Here is a 26,667-nt window from a genome sequence, read left to right on the forward strand (position 1 = left end):
GGTCCAGCAGCACTTGAACTAATTTGTACTATCTGCTTCAATGCCTAATGCCTATAAGTAAAAACAATGGTAATGGAGAAAATAATGGGACTTAAGATAGACACATCTCCAGGACCTGATGGTTTCCACCCCGGGGTATTAAAAGAAACAGGTGGAGCAATTGCAGATACATTAGTCATAAAACTCTCTAGATTTAGGAATTGTGCCTTTGGATTGGAAAATTGCAAATTTCTCTCCTTTATTTAAGAAGAGGGATTGACAAACCAGGGAACGACAGACCGGTCAGTCTAACATCAGTTGTGGGGAAGTTAATGAAATCTATCATCAGGGGCAGAGTGACTGACCATCTGAACAAGTATGAGCTGATCAAGGAGCGTCAGCATGGATTTGTGATGGGTAGGTCATATCGGACTAATCTACTTGAATTTTTTGAGGCAATCACCAACATGGTGGACAGGGGAGTGTCTATATAGATGCCCAGAAGGCATTTGATAAGGATCTGCACAAGAGATTATTAGTAAAAATGAGATCGCAGAGAGTAGGGATAAAGGGATTATACTCTGATTAGAGGGATGTGACAGGTGGTAATCCCAGGGATCTGTACTGGGCCCTCGGTTTTTCACCATGTATATCAATGACTTGGATGAAGGAATAGAGAGTTACATATCCAGGTTGGCAGATGACACTAAGTTAGGAGGCACAATACGGTGTGTGGATGGGAGCAGGAAGTTACAAAAGGACATAGACAGATTAAGTGAGTGGGCAAAACTATAGCAGATGGAGTTCAATGTGGGGAAGTGTGATGCCATACACTTTGGAACCAAGAAAGACAAATTCAAAATATTTTCTTAGGGACGATAGACTCGAAACTGTGTAGGAGCAAAGGTGTCAGGTGCACAAATCACTAAAAGTTAGTGCACTGTTGCAAAAAGTAATCAGAAAGGCTAATGGAATGGGAAAGTGATGCTTCAGCTGTACAGAGCGTTGGACAGACCCCATCTGGAGTACTGTGTTCAGTTATGGGCACCGCATCTGAGAGAGCAGGGTGTACAGCACAGATTCACCAGATTGATACCAGGGCATTAAGGTTAAATTATGAGAACAAGTTGCATAAATTTGGCTTATAGTCCTTTGAGTTTGGAAGGTTTAGAGGTGATCTAACTGAGCTGTTTAAAACGATAAAAGGATTTGACAGAGTAGATACGGAGAAGCTATTTCCTCTGGTGGGGGAATCTAGAACAAGGGGACACAATCTTAAAATTAGAGCCAGGTCATTCAGGAGTGAAATCAGGAATTACTTCTTCACACAAAGGTTAGTGGAAATCTGGAATTCTCTCCCCCAAACGGCTGTGGATGCTGGGTCAGTTTAAATTTTCAAGACTGAGTGACAAGTTATTATTAGGTGAGGGTATCAAGGGATATGGATCAAAGGCAGATAAATGGAGTGGAAGTACAGATCAGCCATTATCTTATTGAATGGCAGAATAGGCTCAAAGGGCTGAATGACCTACTGCTGGTCCTATGTTCCTTGGTAACCCTAGTAACAGTAATTGCGTAAACTCCTATCATTCCTTGCAAACGTCCCAAAACAGTAATATTTTTTCTGATATAAAACTTTGAGCATGTGTAGATGAGAAACAGTATATAAGAGGGTACAGATGAGAGACAATGGACCTAATGGTAATTCTGGGATGCAAGTTGGATGCAGGAGGCCTGATGGAGGTGGGTATTATGTGAGAGCCAGAAATGCTGTCCCTACACTCAGAATCCTACTGACTGCCAATTCATTCAAAGGGCCTGGGGCAGGACTATCTTCCATCAGCCCCAAACTTGGCATCTGGCATCAGAAAGGGCAGGGCTGTGTGGAGGGAATGCCTAGACTGGGAATTTTCACAGCCCCAGCCTCATGACTGACAACTGACCTGGACATTGCGATGAAACCGCAGTAGTTGGACTCCCGGGGCCTCAAGGCTGCGGTCCTGTCTTCCTGTGCCTGATCAGATTGGCCATTTTATAAAGGGGGCCGATCTGCCTGTCTGCCAGCAGTTGTGGTGGGGGAGGGGGGGTTCCTGGCCTCCTCCTCTCACGGACACTCAAGATGTGCCCATAGTGACACAGGTGTAGGCTGCTGGCATGCAAATGATGTAACCCCACCCTAGCCCTGGATCATCCAATGGAGTCAGGAGCAGAGGTCACCAGCTCTTACTCTGCTGCACTTATGCTGGTGATAGCAGGGCTGAGAATTTTCAACCCCAATGTTCTGAGTTGGATTTACCTGGAAACGCTTTGTGGGGAGGCTTCCGCGGAAGTTCCACTGGATGTTCAGGTTTGATAAGTTGCCCTGGGTAGTTTTGTACGTGCATGGCAAGGTGACACTCCCTCCTTCTGCTGCATTCAACTGTTTGTCCTTCACCGTCACCTGAACAGCAAGCACACATCCTGAGAGACAAACAGATCCAATGATGATCGGGAGTTCCTTGCTGCTAAATCTAGCTACTGTAACACAGTATGACATGTAGATTTTAACATAAATATATTCAACAGAAATAGAATCTGTAAAACAATGCATTGTTCACACATCGAACCATAAAATATTTTACAAATATTCCTGTAGGATTAAATATGCTTTAAATTAATTTTCTCCTTTTATCTTAGGCGACACACATACTCCATGAATGATGTTGAAATAGCTAAAGATGATAGGCAGAACTGGTGACCATTCTGGTGAGATGAGGTTGAAGACAAATCAAGAATCTGGTTTATTTTGCTGAATACACTTGACTGAACAAAAATAGTGATTCCAGACTTCAATTTTTTTTTCCCTACAACGCTTCCCATAACAACACAAAACAAGAAGACACACTACTCTATCCCAAATAGCAATGGTACTTTTTATTTTCTTACCTTATGGGTCAGCTTCTGGTTGGGAAATCCAATCTGCTATTTCCTAATTCCCAACTGTCCCTGAGCATGGGTTTTCCCCTAATTTTTGTAAATTCTGACCCCAGGAAGTGGAATCTCACCAATCTCCAATGGCAACTACTGCTGAGCTCAAATTAATCAAGTCATTTCAATCAGAATCGACATGAACAATCAGTGAAATATCCAAGCAAACTTTCATTGACGGCAGCATGCTGATTCTGACACCCATCTGAATATAAAGTTACATCTTCATGCCTTGTGAATTTAACTCTCAGAGTAAAGTTTAACTTAATAGAAACATTTTAAACATATATTACACCAATGACACCCTGTGGCAACACAGTCAGAAATCCCAAAATGTGGCCCAGGTTAATGCTGTCGTTTAGTTAGCAGTGACTGGAAAATATAGGTCACAATGTTTATAGGTCAGAGGTGGAGAGGTCAATTGTAGCATCTCTATTACTGTCCCTACTTTGGCACAGACCAGAGATGGAATCTGGGACTTCTGGTATATGTGGCTCCGTACCACACTGGGCAGTGAATTCACCCAGTGGGTCATCAGGTGGAGAAAATGAAACACTTTTAAATGGAGAGAAAGAAAAGGGCAGAGTTCAAATCATTTCCCACCCAACTGCAAACCACGTCCAAAAAGACAGAGCCCAAGGCAGCTGTGGTTGCACAGAGTCACCCGACTCTAGGAGGCCCTTGATGCTAAATGTTACACAGCTCGGATTTATGTTTTCAATCTTGCAAAGTTGCTAAATGCAGCTATTCAGAGCTCTGGTACAGAGAAGCAACTTTACAGCGTATTGAACAACTGTTCAGGGGCCAGAGAACTGAGGAGCAACTTACACAGCACACTGATCCATTATTCCAGGGGACCGCGTGCACTGATCAGCTGGTCTGAGGAGCGATGAAGTAACTTATAAGGCAAATTGATCAGCTAGTCAGCGGCTTGGGGAGCAGAGAAGCATCTTATACAGTGAATTGATCAATTGTTCAGGAACCCAAGGAGTGAAGAAGAATCTTATACAGTAAACTGATCAGCTACTGAGACATCTGAGGAGTGAAAGAGCTTGAGCGTTTCATTTTGTATGGGCACTGGTTGGGGGTTGGGAGAGTTAAGATGTCTCTGAGTGAAGCCAGTTTTCAACCCATTATGCAACATGACATAATTAAAGAAGCCAATACTAAGCTAAATCTTACACAAAAATGCTTCATTTTTGTCACACTACCATTCAGTAGAGTATGATGTATGTCCATGCTTGAGCGGGGGAATAGTGACAGTGCACTTACACATTTTATACTGAGATGTGCTGCTTAACATGTCACTCATGAGAAGCTCCTGGTATCTGCTGTCCATTTAGTGAGAGCTCAAACTCACACTTGTCAGTTTTCTAACGATCAACTTATTACTATCCTCCTTGGGGTTGAGGTGGTTCCAAGATGACATGCCAGGTGATGGAAGTTTGGAACCAAGTTATCCCTCTGTGGTAGAATTGATAACCTGATAGCTGAACCAAAAATGTCAGCAATTCGCCAGGACACCGTTGATGATTGACCAGCTAGCTTGGCTCACTAATGGAATTTGCAGTGGTAGACCTATCATTTGGGGCTGGAATTGTTTCCACTTTGCTCCAGATAACACTGGAAATCATAGCCCTAACAGATAGAGTGGTCTTCGTTGGACAAGAAATGGGACACTTACCAGTACAGTACTCTGTACTGGTAAGCTGTGCATATTTAGGAGTCCTTTAGAACTGGCTCTGTTAATCTACAATTAAGATCTCTGCATCTAGGTAAGTGGAATGTGTCCCTATGAGAGACAGTGTGCACTCCATATCGTGCAACAGGATTTCTACAGTTGTAGATTTCTCAGTTCGAAGACTTAAACATAGTTTAAGTTTCTACATTTCTCAGACACCCAACTGAAATTTAAAGAAAAATGTATTCCTCTTAGAATAACAACCCACTCATTCAGTGCTTAACTTCTAAAATCTGGAGGAGGGGAGCAAGAGAAGTTCTTACAGGGAGTCCCCCAGTTTCTTGAGCCTGGCCCTGCAAAAGGAGGATACCTTTGAAACGCATCAGAAGGCTGAGTAGCAAAATGCTGCTTTTATCCTTATCTTAGGCGCATGTATAATTGACATGAAATTTATTGTTTAGTATCTGATTGGTCTGCTGTAAAGTAGCGTGATGCACAAGTCTGCAGCTCGAGAGTATAAAACTGCAAATTAAAAAAAATACCCTGCCCTCCTCCTTGATATTTCACACAAGAGGGAAATTCAAAATCTGAGACTGCTATCACTGCACACAAACTAAGTGGATCTACCAATCAGCTCCAGAAAGCAGAGGGATTTAACCTGAAGAAGTCAATTTGTAATAAAATCACTTTTCCTTTCCACCCAACCTCACACTGTGCCAGGAAGGTCCAAAAGCTTAGCAGGTGTGGCTGCTGTTTGTTAATAATTAATCCATGGGCTTAATACACCTTGTGACAAAACTTCAACCGTTTCAGCATTCAGCAGCAATTGTACCTTTGTTCATGTGTTTGACAGTGAATTTCTTATCTGGACATGTGGGCCTGGCCACCAACCTCAGTGTATTCCCCTGCTGCTTTCCAATGCAAGCCCCAACCACCAGCGTTTTGCGCCTGGGCACACCACAGACATAGCTTCAGCAAATTGAAGCCAACTCCCTCCGCCCACCCCGCCCCCTGCGTCTCACTATCCTAGCAACACTGACAATAGGCACAGGCACTGTTCCGCTTCTCAGAAAAAGTTATAGAAACCTGAGGGCAGTGTAATGGGTACCCTAGAGCAATGTAATGGGTACCCGGGAAATTGACATTAGGAAAATTGGCCCTGTAGACTTTACAAACCGAGCATGCTTTTATGCCTTGAGAAAACTAGGTGAAGGTACAAGACCTATAGTGCAGCACAGCAACAACGCTGGAAAATGTAAAAGATGAGGTAAGTCAAGAAGTCAGTTGCTCCCAAATTTGGGAGAAAGGAAACTTGAAGGAGGTACAACGCTCCACAAATTTAACTTCCTAGAAAAGATTAAGTTGGAGTAGTGTTTAGGGTGGCATATTTTCAGCTTATGGGGAACAAGAGAGGAAAATTCAGAAGGGCAATGGTCTTAGTACCAATAATTAGACAGAAAGAAGGACATGAGAAAAGTTGCAAAGGAAAGAGTTTAATGTCTAGTGGTGAGAGAGGATTACCTATCAGATGGCAAGCTTTTTTTTTACTATCCAGGAGTGTGTGAGAGCTGCTAGAAGTACCTTCCCAGATTTGGGAGCAATATTTAAGTCCTCAACAGACTTGGGCTTTATGGAGATTTATTTTAGATCTTAAAAAGTACATAAGAGACCTATCTATAAGAAACATCAGCTTCTCTATCACTAATGTAGCCTGTCCTGCTCTCAAATATCCTCTGCAGTAATGGATAGTGCAGTCATTTCATTACACATCTATCTCTATCTTATATTAAAAGTCTGGTGTATAGTGCATATAACAACCTTAAGAGGTTGGGCTGAGAGAAGGAGCTGTTGTGGCTTTCTCCTCCCCAGGAAAGGTAGGCATATACGATGAGAGCCTAGAGGTTCGATGGGAAGAAGAGTGAGATAGTGAGATTCAAATGCTGTTGCAGTTGCTGACTTAAAATCATAGTTCCAGTTATTATTAAATACATTCAGTTCTATGCACATAACCATGTTTGGAGTTTGGTCCTGAAGAACTTGAAGCCTCGGTTATCCAATGTTTAATTCAATATAATCACCTGCGCACATCCTGAAAACATAACATTTACTCCCTGAAACACTTTCCGGAACACTTTTTCTGTCATGCTTTTTCCATCATGCTATTTCTGTCGTGCTTTTTCCATTATACTATTTCAGTCACTCTATTTCCATCACACCAATCTGTCTGTAATGCATACAATTTGCTATTTCTAGCCTTATTACTTATGCATACTTCTGATTGGCTCATTCTTTCCACATGACTCATTCCAGATCTAGTCCTCCCAGCTACCAGTCTGTGTCAAAAATAACAACAGAAAATGCTGGAAAAACTCAGCAGATCAGGCAACATCCGTGGAGAGAAATTTGAGTTGACGTTTCGGGTCGAACCGCTCTTCAAAACTGGAAAGAAAAGAAAACCCTTCGCCTGGCACCTTCCCGTGCAAGCGGAGGAGATGTAACACCTGCCCCTATACCTCCCCCCTTCCCACTGTCCAGGGCCCCAAACACCCCTTCCAGGTGAAACAGCAATTTACTTGTACTTCTCGCAATCTAGTATACTGTATTCGCTGCTCACGATGCGGTCTCCTCTACATTGGGGAGACCAAACGCAGATTGGGTGACCGCTTTGCGGAACACCTCCGTTCAGTCCATAAGGGTGACCCCGAGCTTCCGGTCGCCTGTCATTTTAATTCACCGCTCCATTCCCACTCGGACCTCACCGTCCTTGGCCTCTTGTATTGTTCCACGGAAGCTCACCGTAAACTCAAGGAACAGCACCTCATCTTCCGATTAGGCACTCTGCAGCCTTCCAGACTCAATATCGAGTTCAACAATTTCAGATCATAACCTTGGCCCCTATTACACATTTTTTCTTGTAATTTTTCCACTCCTTTCCCCCCCCCACCCCCTTTCCTTTTGTTTCTCTCTCACACCTGGCAGCTATCTCTTGCCCTGCCAGTACACTTTACACCTAATCTCAGCCTATTACCATCTCGTCTAGCTCTTTTACTTCTTTTGTTTCTTTCACTTCTTTTGTCCTATTGCAGCCCTGCCTTCGATCTATTTTCTTTTCTTTCCAGTTTTGAAGAAGGGTTCGACCCGAAACGTCAACTCAAATTTCTCTCCACGGATGTTGCCTGATCTGCTGAGTTTTTCCAGCATTTTCTGTTGTTATTTCGGATTTCCAACATCTGCAGTATTTTGCTATCGTACCAGTCTGTGTCTCTGATCTGCTGTTTTAAACAGTGTCACCTGCCTGATCATGTACAGACTGGGCCACTTGCCCAACCCAAACCTTGCTGCCTCTCTCCATACCTGGTGCTGGCTGTTACCTGCAACCCTCTCCACTCTCGGCCTTCTGGCTACTTGCAACCAGCCTTCTCCCCAGGAGCTGGTGTCCTCTCCCTATCCAGACCTGCTCCCCCCCCCCCCAACTTCCTGCACATGCCCACAGAGCCAAACTTTCTTCATCCCTCATCACTCCCTGCCTCAAACCAACCACTTACTCTGCTTTAAAGAACGTAAAGCCAGTTCTCAGGTCACGGCCAGAAATGTTGCAATCTGTTTTTTCTTAGTGCAGGGTAGGTTGTCATGCGCAGCTTTCCTGACAGTTAGGCAACAGCTGTCTTTTAGTTGTGTAAAATGCATCATGCATTAATATATTTGGCAATATACAGATCTTCCAAATTAGCTCTCCCAGTTAAGAGCTTTGTGCAACAGGAGTACATATTGGGAGCAGAGGTCAACCACAAGATTGTCCATCCACTCCCCAGCACTCCACTCCCAACTCTTTCAGAATCACGAAACACAATTCTCACTACTCCCAGACTCCAACATCCCTCTGTTCCTCCCATAGCCCACCATATCCCCGCTGACTCCAGGACTATCTCCCAACGCTACCAAACCACACAACCATTCCCCAGTACTTCGACATACCTCTGATCTTCCTTACCATCTTTCCCTTTATCCTGAACTTTAGAAAAAGTAAGATATAAAACTGAAACAAACATATAATAATCAAAGGCACTGATATGCAATTTCCACAAAAATATGGACATAATCAAATAATTCAAACCCAAACATACTGCCAACACTCCCAAAATACTATGTAATAAAAACGTAATTTAACTTATTCAATCACTGTAAATCAGTGGCCTTGATAATATATTGTATGTTACATGGTATAAAACAGCACATCCTTTTACACACTGTGAGCAACATCATTGGAAATCCTCCAATGTAGATATATAGATACAATCGTTCAGACTGAGATATCAAAATCCACATATGCATGTTTGTAGACAGGATGTCAATGTCCTGTGTGCAGTAATTCATCTCTGTATTGAGAGTCAATAACATTTTTGTTTTTAATGACTCATCATTTCCAAAATTGTTCAGATTTGACAGCAAGTCATTTTTATTGACAAACAGATAATTGGATGGGTAACTGCTCTGATGCAGAAACAGCCCACCTACCTCATGCTTTATATTCTACATTGACCCTTACTATATTGAAATCAAGACACATTGCAATCTCTTACTCTCTCCTACTCATTCCTTTCCAGAATCTCAAAATTGTGGCACTCCTTGAGCAGAACCTTCAACTTCATTGAGGGTCACTTCGGCTACCCGTTATCCATCCCGCCCTATCCACCCATTTTACACCCCTGCCAAAGTTGAAAGTTCCAGTGTTTATCTTCTTTTGGCATATAATCTTCAACATTTAAAACTTAAGCTTCATATAGGCTGATGCACCTTGTTTCCTCTGCTATCTTGAACATGGTGGCATCCTAGATTTATGGGCCTTGGTCTTTCATTTTGGTTTCTCAATAAAAATATGACTTAAAATACCAGATAGGAACAAGCTTGCTGATAGAAAAAATGTTTTGTTGTTTTTTAGTATTCAGTGATCGGAGTACCATATTATACTACTGTCTGATCTGTGGGTCAGCTGCCTAAAGGTTCTGAAAGGCTGGAAGATTTGCATAAAACAATTGCTTCCTGCAATTTCCCCACATGGCAAGTTCCTGTGTTTGACCATGCTAGGGAAGAGGGGAGATGGCAAGTAAAAGATGGACTTCTCCCCAAATGAAAGAATAGAACATCAGGAACGATAAGCTACCGCTCTCGATCTAGCCCAGCAACTGGCTAAGAGCAGCATTAGTGTAGTCCTACATATATATAGACTTTCTTCACATCCTCCCAGCCAAGCCTTGGAGGGGGGGGGAACCGTAAAGAGAGAAAAGAAAAGAAACTAAATTTAAAATTAGAGATAATTCCTTATAAAATCCATAAAGGACACATGGCTGGGAACTCTACAACATCGCTCCCAAACCTCCAAAAAAATTCTAAAATCTGTTTAGCCGCTGATCTATTTTTAGCATCAGTTTCCTGCTTGATAAATCCTATTCATCATTTTCTTTCTTTTTGAGAGTCTTAAGTGAAGGGCGAAAGCTCATAGTACAGGAAAACGCCAAGGTTGAATGAAAACAATAAACAGTAATATTTGCATCAGTGTTAGGTGGACACAACAATCATTTCTGTTTAATGTCCAGCATTGACCCAGAACACAGCTTGGCTTCAAATAGCTCCAAAGTTCCAATCAAAATAGCAAAATTGTATCCAAGATGTCCTGGGCACGGTAAGGGAGCACCGTGTCCACTATGTGAGAAAAACGAAAAGGCAGTCTTCACAAAAAGCAAAGCCAAGCTCCTCCAATGTTACCCCTTTGTCCCCATGTACAAGACCATATTAACGTAGCTTGAGATTTAACAAGAGGACACTTCGATTTTAAAACAATTTAAAGAACAATTAATAAACATTTACTATCTCTAATGTTTTAATTATAGATTGCTACTTCAATTATTTATTTTTACTAGTCATGTTAAGATCTAACAGTAATCATAAAGGATCAGAAATCATGAAAATTGCACAGCTCAATAGAGAGATCCTACTTAGCAGTCATTGAGGCATGTTGTATTGTGAACCTGGATGAGGATCTTACCTGACTAAAACCAACACCTTTCTAACTTATGAGAAAAGCAACCAAACCACGCACACCCCACAGATCCCACTCGCGCAGATTTGAGACTGCCCATTATTCAAGTCAAGACACACAATAAACCTTATTTTCTCCAAATACCTGAAAATCCAATTAAAGTCGCTAACAATCGCAATCTGAGAGGCAACATCTTTGTGTTAATTGGAACCGTGAATTAGCATGGAATGGAACGTCCTTCTCAATCAGCGCTGCAGTCATCTGTGCTAGAAAGGCTGGTCCAGTCGTTTATCATTCCTTGATCTCCATGACAAACATGCATTTCATTTTCCAGGGGTGTGTATGTGTATTTTTTAACCAATTGCGAATTGTAGACTTCCAGTCATGTTTGTGTCTAGGCTTGAGTGAAACACTTGTTGGTGAGTTTACAATTTTTATCTGCTTCTATTAATATTAAACTTCACAGATATACTGACTGAAATTCTTGAGTATTTGGCTGTCTGCTGTCTGACAAGTCTGAATAGGCCTTTCCAAATACAGGTTCAAGTCTAGTTCATTTGTATAGTCCTGAGGCTAATGATAATTTGTTTTTGGGCGAGGGTATCCTTGTGTTACTCTTCTTTTCTCCCCTTGACGTGCTGTCATCTTCTGGCATAATGCTCCAGCAAAGAATGGCACTGACAAAATGTGCCAAATGGTCTCTTTCTGTGCAGTCATATGTTGCCATGTATGAGAACATAGGAACATAAGAAATAGAAGCAGGAGTAGACCATTTGGCCCTTCGAGTCTGCTCCGCCATTCAATAAGATCATGGCTGATTTTCTACTTCATCTCCACGTTCCTGCACTATCCCCACATCCCTTGATTCCCTTAATATTCAAAAATCTATCGATCTCTTTCTCGAATACACTCAACAACTGAGCCTCCACAGTCCTCTGGGGTAGAGATTCACCACCCTCTGAGTGAAGACATTTCTCCTCATCTCAGACCTAAATGGCCGACCCCTTATTCTGAGACTGTAACCCCGGATTCTAGACTCCCCAGCCAGGGGAAACATCCTCCCTGCATCCAGCCTGTCAAGTCCTGTAAGAATTTTGTATGTTTCAATCAGATCACCTCTCATTCTTCTAAACTCTACAGGATATAGGCCTAGTCTACTCAATCTCTCCTCATAGGACAATCTCCCCATCCCAGGAACCAGTCTGGTGAACCTTCGCTGCACTCCCTCTGTGGCAAGTATATCCTTCCTTAGGTAAGGAGACCAAAACTGTACACAATACTCCAGGTGTGGTCTCACCAGTAACAGAGCATTTGGATAAACATAATTTAATAGGACAGAGTCAGCATGGTTTTACGAAGGGGAAGTCATGTTTGACAAATTTGCTCAAATTCTTTGAGGATGTAACATACAGGGTGGATAAAGGGGAACCAGTGGATGTAGTGTATTTGGACTTCCAAAAGGCATTTGACAAGGTTCCACACAAAAGATTACTGATCGATAAAAAATCACGGGATTGGGGGTAATATACCGGCATGGGTGGAAGATTGGCTATCTAACAGAAAACAAAGAGTTGGGATAAATGGTTCGTTCTTGGGCTGGCAATCAGTAACTAGTGGTGTTCCGCAGGGGTCAGTGCTGGGACCCCAACTCTTTACAATCTATATTAACGATTTGGAGGAAGGGACCGAGTGCAACATATCCAAGTTTGCCGACGATACAAAGAGGGGAAGGAAAGCAGTGAGTGAAGAGGACATAAAAAACCTGCAAAAGGACATAGAAAGGCTAAGTGAGTGGGCAGAGATTTGGCAGATGCAATATAATGTTGGAAAGTGTGAGGTTATGCACTTTGGCAGAAAAATCAAAGAGCAAGTTATTATCTAAATGGAGAGAAACTGCAAAGTGCTACAGTACAAAGGGATCTGGGGGTCCTGGTGCATGAAACACAAAAAGTTAGTATGCAGGTGCAGCAGGTGATCAGGAAGGCCAATGGAATCTTGGCTTTTATTGCAAGGGGGATGGAGTATAAAAACAGGGAAGTCTTGCTGCAGTTATACAGGGTATTGGTGAAGCCACACCTGGAATACTGCGTGCAGTTTTGGTTTCCATATTTAAGAAAAGATATACTTGCTCTCGAGGCGGTTCAGAGAAGGTTCACTTGGTTGATTCCAGAGATGAGGGGGTTGACGTATGAGGAAAGGTTGAGTAGGTTGGGACTCTACTCATTGGAGTTCAGAAGAATGAGAGGCGATCTTATCGAAACATATAAGATTGTGAGGGGGCTTGATCGGGTGGATGCGGTGAGGATGTTTCCACTGATGGGCGAGATTAGAACTAGGGGGCATAATCTTAGAATAAGGGGCTGCCCTTTCAAAACTGAGATGAGGAGAAACTTCTTCACTCAGAGGGTAGTAAATCTATGGAATTTGCTACCCCAGAGAGCTGTGGAAGCTGCAACATTAAATAAATTTAAAATGGAGATAGACATTTTCCTAGCAGATAAGGGAATTAGGGGTTACGGGGAGAGGGCAGGGAAGTGGACGTGAGTCTAGATTCAGATCAGCCATGATCCTATTGAATGGCGGAGCAGGCCCGGGGGGGGCCGTATGGCCTACTCCTGCTCCTATTTCTTATGTTCTTATATGTTCTATATATAGTTGCAGTAAGACGTCTTTACTCTTATACTCAAATCCTCTTGTAATAAAGGCCAACATACCATTTGCTTTCCTAATTGCTTGCCTAGACAGTGTGTGTTAGCAGACGATTTTACCAAGAAAGGTGTCACTGTCATTCCCAATCCTGTTCTTACCCAACATCCACTCCTTCCAGGAGGAATCACCAGATAACAATCAGGACTGGGAACCCTGGCTGATATTTCCCCTCCCTGGCCTAGGAGTGCTGAGGCCAATAGTAACACTCCAACTCCTACCCCGGCTAACATTAATTAACTCAGCACAGACCGGGAATCAAACCTAGGACCTTCCTATCTGTATGGCTCAGTATCAAAACTTTTGATACATTTACCCACTATGTGAACAGAGGAGCAGATAGCTTTTTCTTTAGCTTGAAGGGTTACTGCAGACCCGGGGGTGGTGCAAGGTCTCTACAGACACATGGGGCCCGATTTTGTGGATTGTGTGGGAAATGGTCGGATTCCCCGAATGTGGGGTTCTGACCTGAAAAAAAATGGGTCAGCCAGCTGCACGCAATTTTCCCTCAAGTGGCCAATTAATTTCCAGCGTGTGGACAGCCTTGCTAATTGTCCATTTCTAGTCAGAAAGCCCCACAGTATGATGTCAACATTCGTGGTGCTTTCAAGGTCCACAGCAAGCATTGCTTCCTCTGTTGGCTTCCAAACGAACCATACAGGATGGCAGAGGAGCCTGCAGCAGCTGTGGCCAGTGCCAGACCCCGAGCTGCCTCCAAATTCGACGAAGCTTCACTGCAGGCATTATTGGATGGGGTTAGGGCCCACAGGGAGGTCCTCTTCCCTAGGTCAGGCAGGAAGAGGCCTTCCACTGAGACCAAGGCTGCATGGATGCAGGTGTCAGCAGATGTCAACTCGAATGTGCATGTAACCTTGGCATCACATCTCTAACTCCTTCCTCTACTCCCCCAGTGCCATCCAGAGCTCCCGTCCCCACTGTGGAGGAGGAAGAGGCTGTGCAGCCAGATTCCTCAGAGGAAGCTCCAACCTCTGAGGGTGCAGTGTCAGCAGAAGTAAGCGCACCCAGCACCAGCGCAGACACTCACACCTCGGGGGGACCTTCGGGACATAGAGTAGTGTTGTCACCTGGTGTTTCACAGCTCACAAGTGAGCCTCAGCAGATTCTGGAGACAGGGACAGCAGCGGAGAGTCCTCGTCGGAGGGCACAGGACTCTGCCAGCTCAGCTCAGCTGCGCTGCATGTCGACCCTCTGCCTCTGGGTCCATCCGCAAGAGAAGAGGTGATGGATCTCCATGCACAGATGCAGGAGTCTCTGGCAGGTTTTGTCTCCAGGGTCGCTGCGAGTGTGGAGCGAATGGAGGAGTCCATAGCGACCATGAGCAGAGCCTGTGGAGTCATTGGCGCATGAAGGCATCACCATGGAAAGGTTGGCAACCTCCATGGAGGAGATAACTCGCCAGGGTACGGAAAACATGGTGAGTGCTCATAAGAGAATGACATCTCTTGAGGAGCGTTGGCCATCTATTGAACAGAGAAACCAGACCTTCATGGAAGTCCTTCTGAGTAGGACTGCCAGTACAGATACGGGTCCCCATGGCCCCCTAAAGCGCAGCAAGATGCTCTCAAGCCACTTCCAAGCGCTGGCCCCTTCTGGCCTGTGCAGCTTCAGGTGAGTGAGCAGCAGCCTGGTGCTCCTGGTGCTCATCCTGCTGTTCCTGGTTCTGCTGCTTCCGCCTCTACTGCTGGAGATCCTCTAATGGCAAGAAGGGAAGGAAAAAAAGGCGTCCCCTGCTTCTGGTAGATGCCTCCGTTGAGGAAGCGCTGAGTGAGGGTGGCGAGAGAGGCTTCCCAGGAGATCACATTGGAGAAGTGTGTGAGGCTCCAACCTTCCACAGCTATTTCTGCGATTTTCGGCCCCCGCCCGCCTGAAAACCCGCCCGACGGCTGGCAGAAAATTGGGGCCATGGCCACTATAAGAACCTAAAGCATGAAATAAGAAAAGACCATTCAGCCCATTAGGTCTCTTCCTTCCAAAGATCATATACAATGGCCACTCCCCAGTTGACGAGGGATGTGAGTCATTGGTCGGGAAATTCCATAGAGTTGCTCCCGCTCCGACGGGATTACTTCACCAGAGTGCAGTAGAACCCTCGTTTTTATGCGCCTAGATGGGATTTCCACTGCACTTCTGGCAAAGTAACACCGGTGAAGCAGGTCTAAGGAATTGCCCAGCCATTAACTTTCCCTAACCAAAGAGGGTAAAGCTGATTAAAGATAAAACATCCAAGTACGATTATTTAAGCTCCTCCAACGGTTCAGTGGGTAAATGCACCACTGGATGTGGCACTGAGTCACACAGGTCAGAAAGGTCCTAGGTTTTAGGAACACAGGTCTACAGCTGCAGTTCTGTGCATGACACACCTTTAATTTAATCATGCCACTGTGGGCAATTGCTGAGTCGAGCACAAATCTTTCCCTGTAAGGGGCTAATAGTCTATTGAATAATTTTATTTCAATAGGGCCCTTTCTTTTCCAATTGTTGAATGGAAGTTGGGATACCTTTTTGTTGTAGAGCAAGAAAAGGAGGAAACAGCACTTAATTCCAGACCAGATAAAATCTCACCGGTCACGAATAAACACATGATGGAGACACATAAAATAGCAAGTCTGCTGAGAGCCACGTCTGCAAATCATATTACCAATACCACTTTTCTAGATAGACTTCAACTCTTCCCAGAATTCCCTCTCCTGAGTATTGCTAGAAACTGCATCTGTGTGGATATCTGGTGAGGACAAGATCAGGCTTAACTACGACGTGCTCCATGGTCGAACAACTTGTGAACACTCAGGGCTGGATTTTGCCAGAACCGAGGAGGCGGGTTTGGAGGCATGCGAGTTGTTAAAATTGCAAAAAATGGCGGACCGATCCGATCCCGCCTCCAGCCCACCTCTGAGCAATTTTCCCACAATCGGGGTTTCAGATCTCATTTCCATCCCGCCTCCAAGAGGCGGTATAGGCCCTGAAGGCCCTTAACAACCAGTTGAGTGCCTCTATAATCCCATTTTGAGAGGCCTTTCTGAATTTAACACATTTCCCCTGTGCTGCACGTCTCCTCTGGAACACGTCAGTGAATCTTGGCGGCAGCACAAGTGGCTTGCTTACTAACAGCTGCAGCTCCACCATTAAAAAGGAGTTTTCAGCAATCATCATTTGCAGGTGGCAGAACATTGTTGTCTCAGGTCTGGGGGATCTTTTAGTGGCCTACTCATTGTTGTGGAAGTTTGGAGCCTGAGACCAATCCCAGTGTGACCTCCTGGGAAACCCCTCTCCCCACCTTGATTGAGCGGCTTCCTCAACTGAGGTATATACCAGAAGAATGGGAACCATTTATTTCCTTTCCTCCTGGACATCAGATTCGGACGAAGACCAGCCGCAGCAGCAGCAGAACCCTGAACAACAGCAGCACCAACTGCAGGAGCAACAGCAGGAGCTCCAAGCTGCTGCTCACTCACCTGAAGCTGCACAGGCAAGAAGGCACCAGCGCATGGAAGCACGTCGCCGCGGGAGATACCTCCAAAACAGGGTCTACAGACAGAGGATGAGCTACCTCAACATGACTGAGCAGCAGTGCCAAAGGAGGCTCAGACTTTCGCGAGAGGTAGTGGGTGACATCTGCGCAATGCTGCAGCAAGACCTGGAGCCCAGAGGAGCGGGTGGACACCCCTTACCAATGGCCGGCAAAGTCACCACCGCACTCAACTTTTTTGCTTCAGGCTCATTCCAGGGATCAACAGCAGACATCAGCGGCGTCTCCCAGGCGGCTGCACACACTTGCATCATGCAGGTTACCGACGCCCTCTTTGCCATCGCGCACAATTACATCAACTTCGCCAAGAATCAAGCAAGTGTAACTACGAGTGCAGTTGGGTTTGCGAATCTGGCAGGCTTTCCAAGGGTGCAGGGCGTCGTTGACTGCACACGTGTGGCCCTTAAGGCACCCCATCACAATCCAGGTATTTTTGTCAACCACAAGGGCTTTCATTCTCTCAACATGCAGCTGGTGTGTGACCACAAGAAGGAAATTTTGCATGTTTGTGCCAAGTACCCTAGCAGTTGCCATGACTCCTTCATCCTGCGCCAGTCTAGTGTGCCTCCGCTCTTCAGTCCGCCAGACCAACTTTTCGGATGGCTACCTGGAGACAAGGGCTATCCCCTGAAGACATGGGATGACACCGTTGAGGAGCTGAGGAGCGCTACAACTCCAGCCACATTTCCACCAGATCCATAATCGAGCAAACCATCGGCTTGCTGAAGATGCGATTCAAATGCCTTGATAGATCAGATGGAGCCCAGCAGTACTCAGCAGCCAGGGTCTCCAGAATCGTCGTGGTCTGCTGTGCACTTCACAACATGGCACAGCATCGTGGCTTGCAGCTGGCTGAGGTACAAGTGACTGGTCGCATAGCCTCCTCAGGTGAGGAGGAGGAGAGCGACAATGAACAGCTTGCAGAGGCGCATCAACCAGCGGCAGCAGCACGCGAGCACATTGCTGCCCGGGATGCAAGGGATGCACTCATCTTGGCCAGATTTGCTTAGCCTGCCCAATCAAACACTTTTGCCTCGCACCTTCTTACCAAAGTATCGACAATGGACAAGAACCTGCGGATTCCTATCACTCTGCCCACCATACTGACAATTGTAAGTCGCTCTAAGCCCTTAATGTGGAAGTCCTATTTGCGAAATGACACAGGCCACAACTTCAACAGTTTGCCATCAAATTTTTTTATCATCACAATTCACGGATGGCTTTTCAAAATTAAACACAACAGAACACCCAAGTGACTACCCTTGTGACTACTTATGCATTATCTTCCTCTTACGCGTGCTCCTACACAATGCTTCCCCTGTGGCTTCAGCAGGTGTGGAGGCCCCTTGCTCACTTTCTTGCTGCTCCTGCCTCGACACCTTTGGCGGGCATCCTCTGGGGTTGCGAGCCTGTGAGGGCTCAGCAACAGTCTGCTGCTCCTGCAGCTGTGCAGGGGCTGAGACGCCGATCTCAGTTGGGTGAGGACTCTGGTGGGGTTCTGACCGAGGGCTCTGCAGTGGCATGGTCGTGTGAGCGTTTGGAGAGGAGACCCCACTTCCTTGTTCTCTGCCACCAACATCCCTCTCATGGGTCAGCCCCACTTCAGAGCTAGCAAGTGGCTTGACAGCACCTTGCTGCACTTCACAGGGGGGCACGAGGACCTGTTTCTGCACTGGAAGTCCTACTCCAGAGGAGTTCCATGAAGGTCTGGTTTCTCTGCTCAATAGCTGACCATCGCTCCTCAAGAGATGTCAGTCTATTCTGAACAATTACCATGTTTTCCATACCCTGGCGACTAAGCTCCTCCATGGCCGCAGCCATCCTCTCCACTACCGTAGCAATCCTCTCCTCTACAGTAGCCAGCTTTACCACGGAGGTAGCCATCCTTTCCACGGAGGTTGCCATCCTTTCTGTGGTGATGCGTTCATGCACCAATGCCTCCACAAAAGCTCTGCTCATGATGGTGATGGACTACTCCATTTGCTCCACACCCGCAGCGACCCTGGAGACAAAACCTGCCAGAGACACCTGCACCTGTTCCTGGAGTTCCAGCACCGCTTTCCTTCTGGATGGACCAAGAGGCAGAGGGTCGACATGCAGCGGAGCCGAGCTGGGAGAGTTCTGCGCCCTCCGATGAGGACTCTCCACTGCTGTCCCTCTCTCCACCATCTACTGATGCTCACTTGTGAGCTGTGATACACCAGGTGACAACTCTACTCTATCTCCCGAAGGTCCCACCGAGGTGTGAGTGTCTGCGCTGGTGCTGGGTGCACTTAATTCTGCTGCCGCTGCACCCTCAGAGGTTGCAGGTTCCTCTGAGGAGTCTTCTGGCTCAGACTGTTCCTCCTGGACAGTGGGGAGGGCGGCTGTCGATGGTCCTGTGGGGGAGTAAAGGAAAGAGTTAGGCATGTGAGATAAACGCTGCATGCACATTGAAGCATCATAATCCATATCAGTCACTCATGCAATGTCAATGAGAGAGATGCAAAACTATTCTGTCACCAGCTTGCTGTGATGCGCCCATCTGTCCGTTCCCCACTTGCGCATCCTCCTCCACTCCCACGATCTCCAGGGCCACCTCCTCTGCAGTGGCGAGCTGGGCTATTGAGGGTGGCCCTCCTCCTGTCCGTGCTCTCTCCCTCTTATTGTGAGCTCTCTTTTCCTGCAATGAGAGACACAAGTGGAGTTTGAGTGAGAATGAAGGAGTGAGTGTAGAGAATCCATAGCAAAGATGCTTAGAAGGACACAAAGATGGAGTGAGGTGCCAAGACCAAGGGTCCTCCCTGTGTGTTGTAAGTTGTTGTCATAGCATCACAGTGATAGAGAGTGTGAGGGCTGCATAGTCAAATAGTTAAGTGAATGTGAACATACAGAGAGAGGGAATGGGTAAGGGTGCAGGGAAGTAAGGGTGGAGTGGGATGTGGAGGAGGAGGTTGACAAAGCAGAGTGCTGGTGAGGAGAGGTGATGGGGATCAGATTGCGGGTCATGAGAATGGAATACTCACTTTTCCTGTGCGAAGAAGATCATGAAACATCTTTCGGCACTGCAGCCAGGTTCTGCTGTACATTGAAATGGCATTCACCTCCTGTGCCACTTGCAGCCACACAGCTTTAGTCTGTTGTGGAGGCTTTTTCCTCCCTGAAGAAGGAAAGAGCACTTCCTTATTTGCTCTTGCTCCCTCCACCAGAGCTTGGAGGGAGGCCTCATCGAATCTGGGTGCACACTTTGGTCTGGTGCTGGACATAGTTGCAGTAGGAATCCCTCAGAAGTATGTTGATAAAGTAGTATGGCTGAAAAAGAACCAAGGCTGCTTGCAGGCCTTAAATCCAGCTGCAAAGTGTTAGATCCGTGTATTTTTGATGTTGTGTGTCCTTCAATAACTAGACACGAGACTGCAGGAACAATCAACAGGTATTTACTGGATGAGGGTTACTCTAAAACTAACTGTACAGATCCCTACTCAGGGTTTATATACAGGTGTGGTCACTGCTGTTACTACAGTATACAGGAGCTGTAAAAAGTAGTTCTCCCCTTAAAAGGTACATACACTACAATTCCTCCCCTTTTAGATTGACAGTACCATAACATTCATTTAACAATTAACACTTTTAACATGCACATTAACTGAAAATAGTCCATTTATAAATTCAGTCTTTGGGGCGGCTTCCTGATCCTTTCTGGATAGCGCCTTTCCTGAATGTCTTGTTCTTGGTGTGGAGGCCCCTTGTCGTCAGTTGGTTCATCAGCTTCCGATGCTACTGTTTCTGGGGTAGATGCTACCTGTATGTCGGGTTCATCACCAGGTGCGCGAGACATAGGGTTGACTCGTTCCTGTGACTCTAGGATCTGGTTGACATGGCGTCTCACAATGTTCTCCCCAACATCCACTGTGTACATTACTGGCCCCTGCCGTGTGCATATCGTTCCTGGTTGCCATTTCTCTGTTCGGTAGTCGCGGGCCAAGACTGGTTGCCCTACATTGAAGCTCCTTGTCGGCTTCTCATTGATGTGCTGGAATTGCTTATTCTCAACATCTCTTCATACATTTGGTCTGAGCAAATCCAGACGAGATCTCAACCTTCGGTTAAAGAACATCATGGCCGGGGTCTGGTTGGTGACTGCATGTGTCGCATTTCTGTAGGCTAACAGGAAATTGTCCACCTTATGCTGCAGTGGAATGTCGTCATCGCACATGGCCCTTACTGCTTTCTTAAAGGTTTGTATGAACCTCTCAGCCAATCCATTTGTGGCTGGATGATACGGGGCGGATGTGTAATGCCTTACCCCATTCCTTTTCATGAATCTTTGAAACTCTTCGGACACAAACTGTGGTCCGTTATCAGAGCAAATCTGCTCTGGCAAGCCGTTCCTGGCAAATATGGTCCGTAGGACTGCAATAGTTTTCTCCGTGGTGGTGGACGATATTTTGATCACCTCAGGCCATTTCGAGTGCGCATCCACGGCTATTAGAAACATTGAGTCCATGAATGGACCAGCAAAATCAATATGCACCCGTTGCCATGGAGATGAGGGCCACTCCCATGGGTGTAGAGGGGCATGTGGTGGTGCATTTTGGACCTTCTGGCATCCTGAGCAGCTCTTTGTTAGGTCCTCGATTTGTTGATCGATCCCCGGCCACCACACATAAGCCCTAGCAAGGCTTTTCATTTTCACCCCTCCCAGATGGCCTTCGTGAAGCTCATTGAGCACTCTCTCCCTTAACTTGGGTGGAATTATCACTCGGGATCCACACATCAATGTCCCCTGGCATACTGACAGCTGTTCTCTTCTGGATGAGAATGCTGGTAACAGTGAGTCGCCATGTGTTGGCCATCCCTTCACCGTCAAGTCATATACCCGAGACAGTGTCGGGTCATTTCGGGTCCCCTTCTCTATATCAGCGTTAGTTACTGGCAAGCGCTCAATTATAGTCAAATGAAATATTTCGACAGGGTCCACTGCTGGTGCTTCCTCCGCAGTAGGCAGTGGCAGGCGTGATAGCCCATCAGCGTTTCCATGCTGTTTCGTGCCTTATACTCGATTTCATATTGGTTCGCCCCTAGAAAAAGCGACCATCTTTGTAGCCGTTGCGCCATCATCACCGGCATGCCCTTCTTTGGATTAAAGATGGAGACAAGTGGTTGGTGGTCAGTCAGCAAGGTGAACTTCTGCCCGTGCAGAGAGTGGTTGAACTTTTTCACTCCCCACACTAGACTGAGGGCCTCCCTGTCAATCTGGGCGTAGTTACACTCGGCTGAGGTTAGTGACTGAGACGCAAAGGCTACCGGCCTCTCCGAGCTGTCCGGGAACTTGTGCGACAGCACCGCTCCAATGCCATAGGGTGATGCATCACACGCCAACCGAATGGGTAGTGCTGGGTTGAAATGAGCCAACACCTCTTTTGATGTGATCAATTCTTTGCACTTCTGGAAAGCTCGTTTACATTCGTCATTCCACTTCCACGGTACCCCCGTTTGCAGTAGGGTGTTCAGTGGGTGTAGTACTGTAGACAAATTCAGCAAGAACTTATGGTAGTAGTTCACCAGCCCGAGGAACGACCTCAGTTGTGACACATTTTCCGGTGCTGGAGCCTTGACTACTGCCTCAATCTTTTCAGGGGACTTATGTAACCCCTCTTCATCAATAACTTGGCCACAATACGAGATCTGCTTCTGGAAAAACTCGCATTTGTGGCGATTTGCTCGGAGCCCATATTCCTTCAATCTAGTGAGCACCTGCTCCAGGTTGGCAAGGTGAGCACTGTCATTTTCGCCCGTGACCAGGATGTCGTCCAAATAACACTGGGTCCCTGGAATCCCTTGCAGGACTTGATCCATTGCCCTTTGCCAAATAGCTGGAGCTGATGCTACCCCGAACGCCAGCCGGTTGTATTGGTAGAGACCTTTATGAGTGTTGATCGTGAGGTACTGTTTCGAGGCTTCTTCTACCTCCATTTGCAGGTACGCCTGGGCCAGATCAATCTTAGTGAAGCGTTTCCCTCCAGATAGCGAGGCGAAAATATCTTCAATCCGCGGAAGCGGATATTGTACCGTGTGAAGGACTGGGTTCACTGTCACCTTAAAGTCCCCACAGATGCGAACTTTCTTTGGTTCCCCAGGCGTATTACTCAACGACCTCTTCATTACAGGAATGATGGGTGTGGCCCACTCGCTCCAGTCCACTTTGGACAGTACTCCTGAACGTTCCAAACCTTCCAGCTCTGCTTCGACGGCTGGGCGGATCGCATAAGGCACCGATCTGGCCTTAAAAAACTTTGGGCTTGCATTTTCCTCTATTTTGATCATTGCTGTTATGCCTTTTAGTGTTCCAAGTCCCTCCTGGAACACTTCTTGTGCGTCAGTTAGCATTCTTGACAGTCGTCCAGGTGTGGCGTCGTCATCCTTTTTGGCATCTACAGTCAGTGCTTGTATGGAATGCCAATCTAGCTGTATCTTTCGGATCCATTCACGTCCTAGTAGTGGTGGTCCTCCATCTGGCAATACATATAGGTCCATTTTTGGTGTTTCCTTACCGTTATGTACAATGTTCACCCTTATTTTTCCTTTGCGGTAGACTTTTTGCCCCATGTACGTCTTCAAGACAATCTCTGTATCTCTCAAGGGTATATGTGAGAATAGCCGCTTGTAGTCCCTTCAGTTAATGACTGTTAGGGCTGATCCTGTGTCCAATTCCATTTTCACTTGGACTCCGTCTATCTTGAGCGTGACCCAGATAGTTTGATGATCCTCCGTTTGGATCACCTTATGTAGTTTCAGACAACCCAGCTCCTTGCTTCTGGAGTCTGTATCACTTTTCTGTTCGTCTGAACTACTCTCCGTCACCTTATGTACCTTCTTGTACTTCTCCTGTGGAGATTTCTTGCTGCTGGTTTTCTTTCCCGACCTGCAGACTCTTGCTATGTGTCCTACTTTTTCACACTGTCTGCACACTTTGTCCTTAAACCAGCAATCATTATGGTCGTGTGTTGTTCTGCCGCAGCGATAGCACTTCACTGTTCCGTATGACATTTCATTTGTGCCATATTCTTGCGGTCTCCGTTGTATCTCTGCAGCGCCCCGTGCGGCCGCTTCACGTGATACTGCCATGCTGAAAGCCTTGTCCAGCGTAAGATCCTTTTCTGATAGAAGCTGTTTCTGGGTTCCTTCACTTTGAAGCCCACACACAAACCTGTCCCTTAAAGTATCTGCTAGTCCCGTTCCAAACTGGCAGCGTTTCGATAGCTTGCGCAGTTCCGTTAAATACTCAGCATTACTTTCATCTTTATGCTGGTTCCTTTTGTGAAACTTAAATCTTTCTGCTATCAGCAGCAGTTTGGGGTTTAAGTGGTTCTGTAGGATTGACACTATGTTTCCAAAATCCTTGTCCACTGGCTTCTCTGGGGTTACTAGGTTTCGCAGTAAGCCATACGTTTTTGCACCCATGGAATTCAAGAATACCAGCGCTTTCCTTTCATCTGGCACTTCATTCGCCTTGCAGTACACCTCTATGCATTCGACATGTGTCGTCCAATCTTCGACTTCATTGTCGAACGCTGTGATACTGCCACTCTTCGGCATCCCTGGGTGTGGTTAGACTGGCTCAAAATGGCGTTTTCCCGCGCTTCCCTTCTTCTCCGCTGCGGCTCAAAATGGCGTTTTCCCGTGCTCTCCCTTCTTCTCCGCTGCGGCTGCTCGGCCCTTGAACACCGGCTGCGCTCTGTGCGTTTCCCTTTCTTCCCCGCTGATGCTGCTCGTCCCTTGAACACCGGCTGCGCTCTGCGCGTTTTCTTTCGTGCCTCTCTCTCTTCTCCCGTCGATGCCGTTCGGTCCTGAACACTGGCTGCACCCTGTGCGCTCTACCCTCTCTCTTCTCCCGTCGACGCCGCTCGGTCCTGAACACCGGCTGCGCCCTGTGCGCTCTACCCTCTCTCTTCTCCCGTCGACGCTGCTCTGCCTTTTCTGTGCCGTCGGTCGGCTCTAGCCGCCGCTGTCCGGGAAGGGTCTGCGCCGTACCTGTTGCCAGCCCGTTTCGCTGGACCACCGTGACTGGAGAACCAAGCCCAGCTCTCAACAGCCTCCCCTGCGATGCTCAATCTCTGCTGGATGACTGGGCGGTTGCTCGTGGTCGACGCCCGTGCTTCTGGCCTCAACTTTCTTCCACTGTTCTCCAGGAGCGAATCCCTGGGAGGTAATGCAGAGTTGCAGGTAGGTTTGAACCTGCCTCGTCGCCACTGTTAGATCCGTGTATTTTTGATGTTGTGTGTCCTTCAATAACTAGACACGAGACTGCAGGAACAATCAACAGGTATTTACTGGATGAGGGTTACTCTAAAACTAAACGTACAGATCCCTACTCAGGGTTTATATACAGGTGTGGTCACTGCCGGTACTACAGTATACAGGAGCTGTAAAAAGTAGTTCTCCCCTTAAAGGTACATACACTACAAAAATATAATGTCATCGGAGGCGAGTTTCAGTATCAAAAGACTCATTGGGCCAGGGGTTCCCATACGCTGGAAATCAAGTGCCCAATTAGGGCAAAAATCGCACTTTTGTCCCGCCTCACATCGGAAGTGGTGTCCTGACACGGCAACCACCTGACAAGCCCCCAGCCCACCCCCAATGACAAAATCCAGTCCTCAGTGTCTAGGCTCATTCATGAAGAAAGTTCACCAAGGAATTTCCAGAGGGTGCTCTGCACCCATGGAACCATACACAGCGGAGGAATTGGCTTGATTGGTTGTAAAGGGAGAAAATTGGAAAGAAAATTACAGAACAATCAGAAATAGCATTCAATTAAAAGATCATGGCCCTTGTTAAATCTTGACATCATTCTTTTCCTTTCTTTCCAATGAACATGTCATATCATCATGAATAAGATGCCTGCTCATAACATCCTTGTGAAATGACAACTAATAAAAAGATGTTGGCTTAAGGCCAAGGAGTAGATTTTCAACTTGTCACCCAGGTGTAAAACTGGTGTTGTGGATTGGCCACACGTTATAGAAAACGGCATGATTTTCATTCCCGTTGAAATCAATGAATCCAAAGCTTCAAATATCTCTTCAGGTCCTATCAGATTTGGCTGACTTTATTCAGCAGATTCCATAGAATACAAAGACAGCTTACATTAAACAGAGCTGCCATCTTTCACAACACACCACTGACAGTAGGTGGACATTTTAGACAGCCAGAGCTGGATTTTGCCAATGGGGAGCTTTTGAAGGCGGGTCTCCCACTTGTCGGGTTTTAGTCCCGCCTCCATTGACTTCTGGCCAACCCACGCTATTTTCCCTTGATTGACCTTGTTAAGCTCACCCAGCAGGCTTAGCAGGCCAATTAAGGGGAAGCCGGTTACAGAGATCGTCAGCGTATGACGTTTCATCTGTCAAAAATTTTTGACAGATGAATTGTCATCGTTTGACAGCTCCGTGAAGCTGTCAAACACTGACATTCTATGTTGTTTGATGAGTCCTTGTATTCAAGACTCATCAAACCTCTTTCTTTTGCAGAAATTAGATGGTTGTTGCATCGGAGAATGCAGCAGCCATCTGTCATCTCTGCCGGTGAGATGCGAGACTCTCCGCATCCCCAACTGGTGAAGCCTACAGGAAGAAACAAAGGTAAGTAAACATTTTCTATCACTTTCCACTCACCTCTCCACACTTGCACCCATCACTTACCTTCACAGCACACTTTTGCACCCCTCTGACTCCTGCAGACCCAGTGCTCACCTCGCTGACCCTGGCG

General features: G+C 46.3%; 1 protein-coding gene across 1 annotated transcript in view; it reads right to left on the minus strand.

The window, feature by feature from the left end:
- LOC147125176 (V-set and immunoglobulin domain-containing protein 1-like) overlaps positions 1 to 2,541 on the minus strand; it is a 32,067-nt gene extending 29,526 nt beyond the window's left edge. Inside the window, exon 1 of the mRNA XM_085998644.1 lies at positions 2,276 to 2,541. Coding sequence (XP_085854770.1) covers positions 2,276 to 2,515 — 240 coding nt within the window. The 5' untranslated portion in view covers positions 2,516 to 2,541. The remainder of the gene's footprint in view (positions 1 to 2,275) is intronic.
- Between the last annotated feature and the right edge of the window lie 24,126 nt (positions 2,542 to 26,667).

This window comes from Somniosus microcephalus, chromosome 1 (assembly GCF_052327205.1).
Source record: "Somniosus microcephalus isolate GS21.2 chromosome 1, FLI_Smic_1.0, whole genome shotgun sequence".
Classification (NCBI taxonomy): domain Eukaryota; kingdom Metazoa; phylum Chordata; class Chondrichthyes; order Squaliformes; family Somniosidae; genus Somniosus; species Somniosus microcephalus.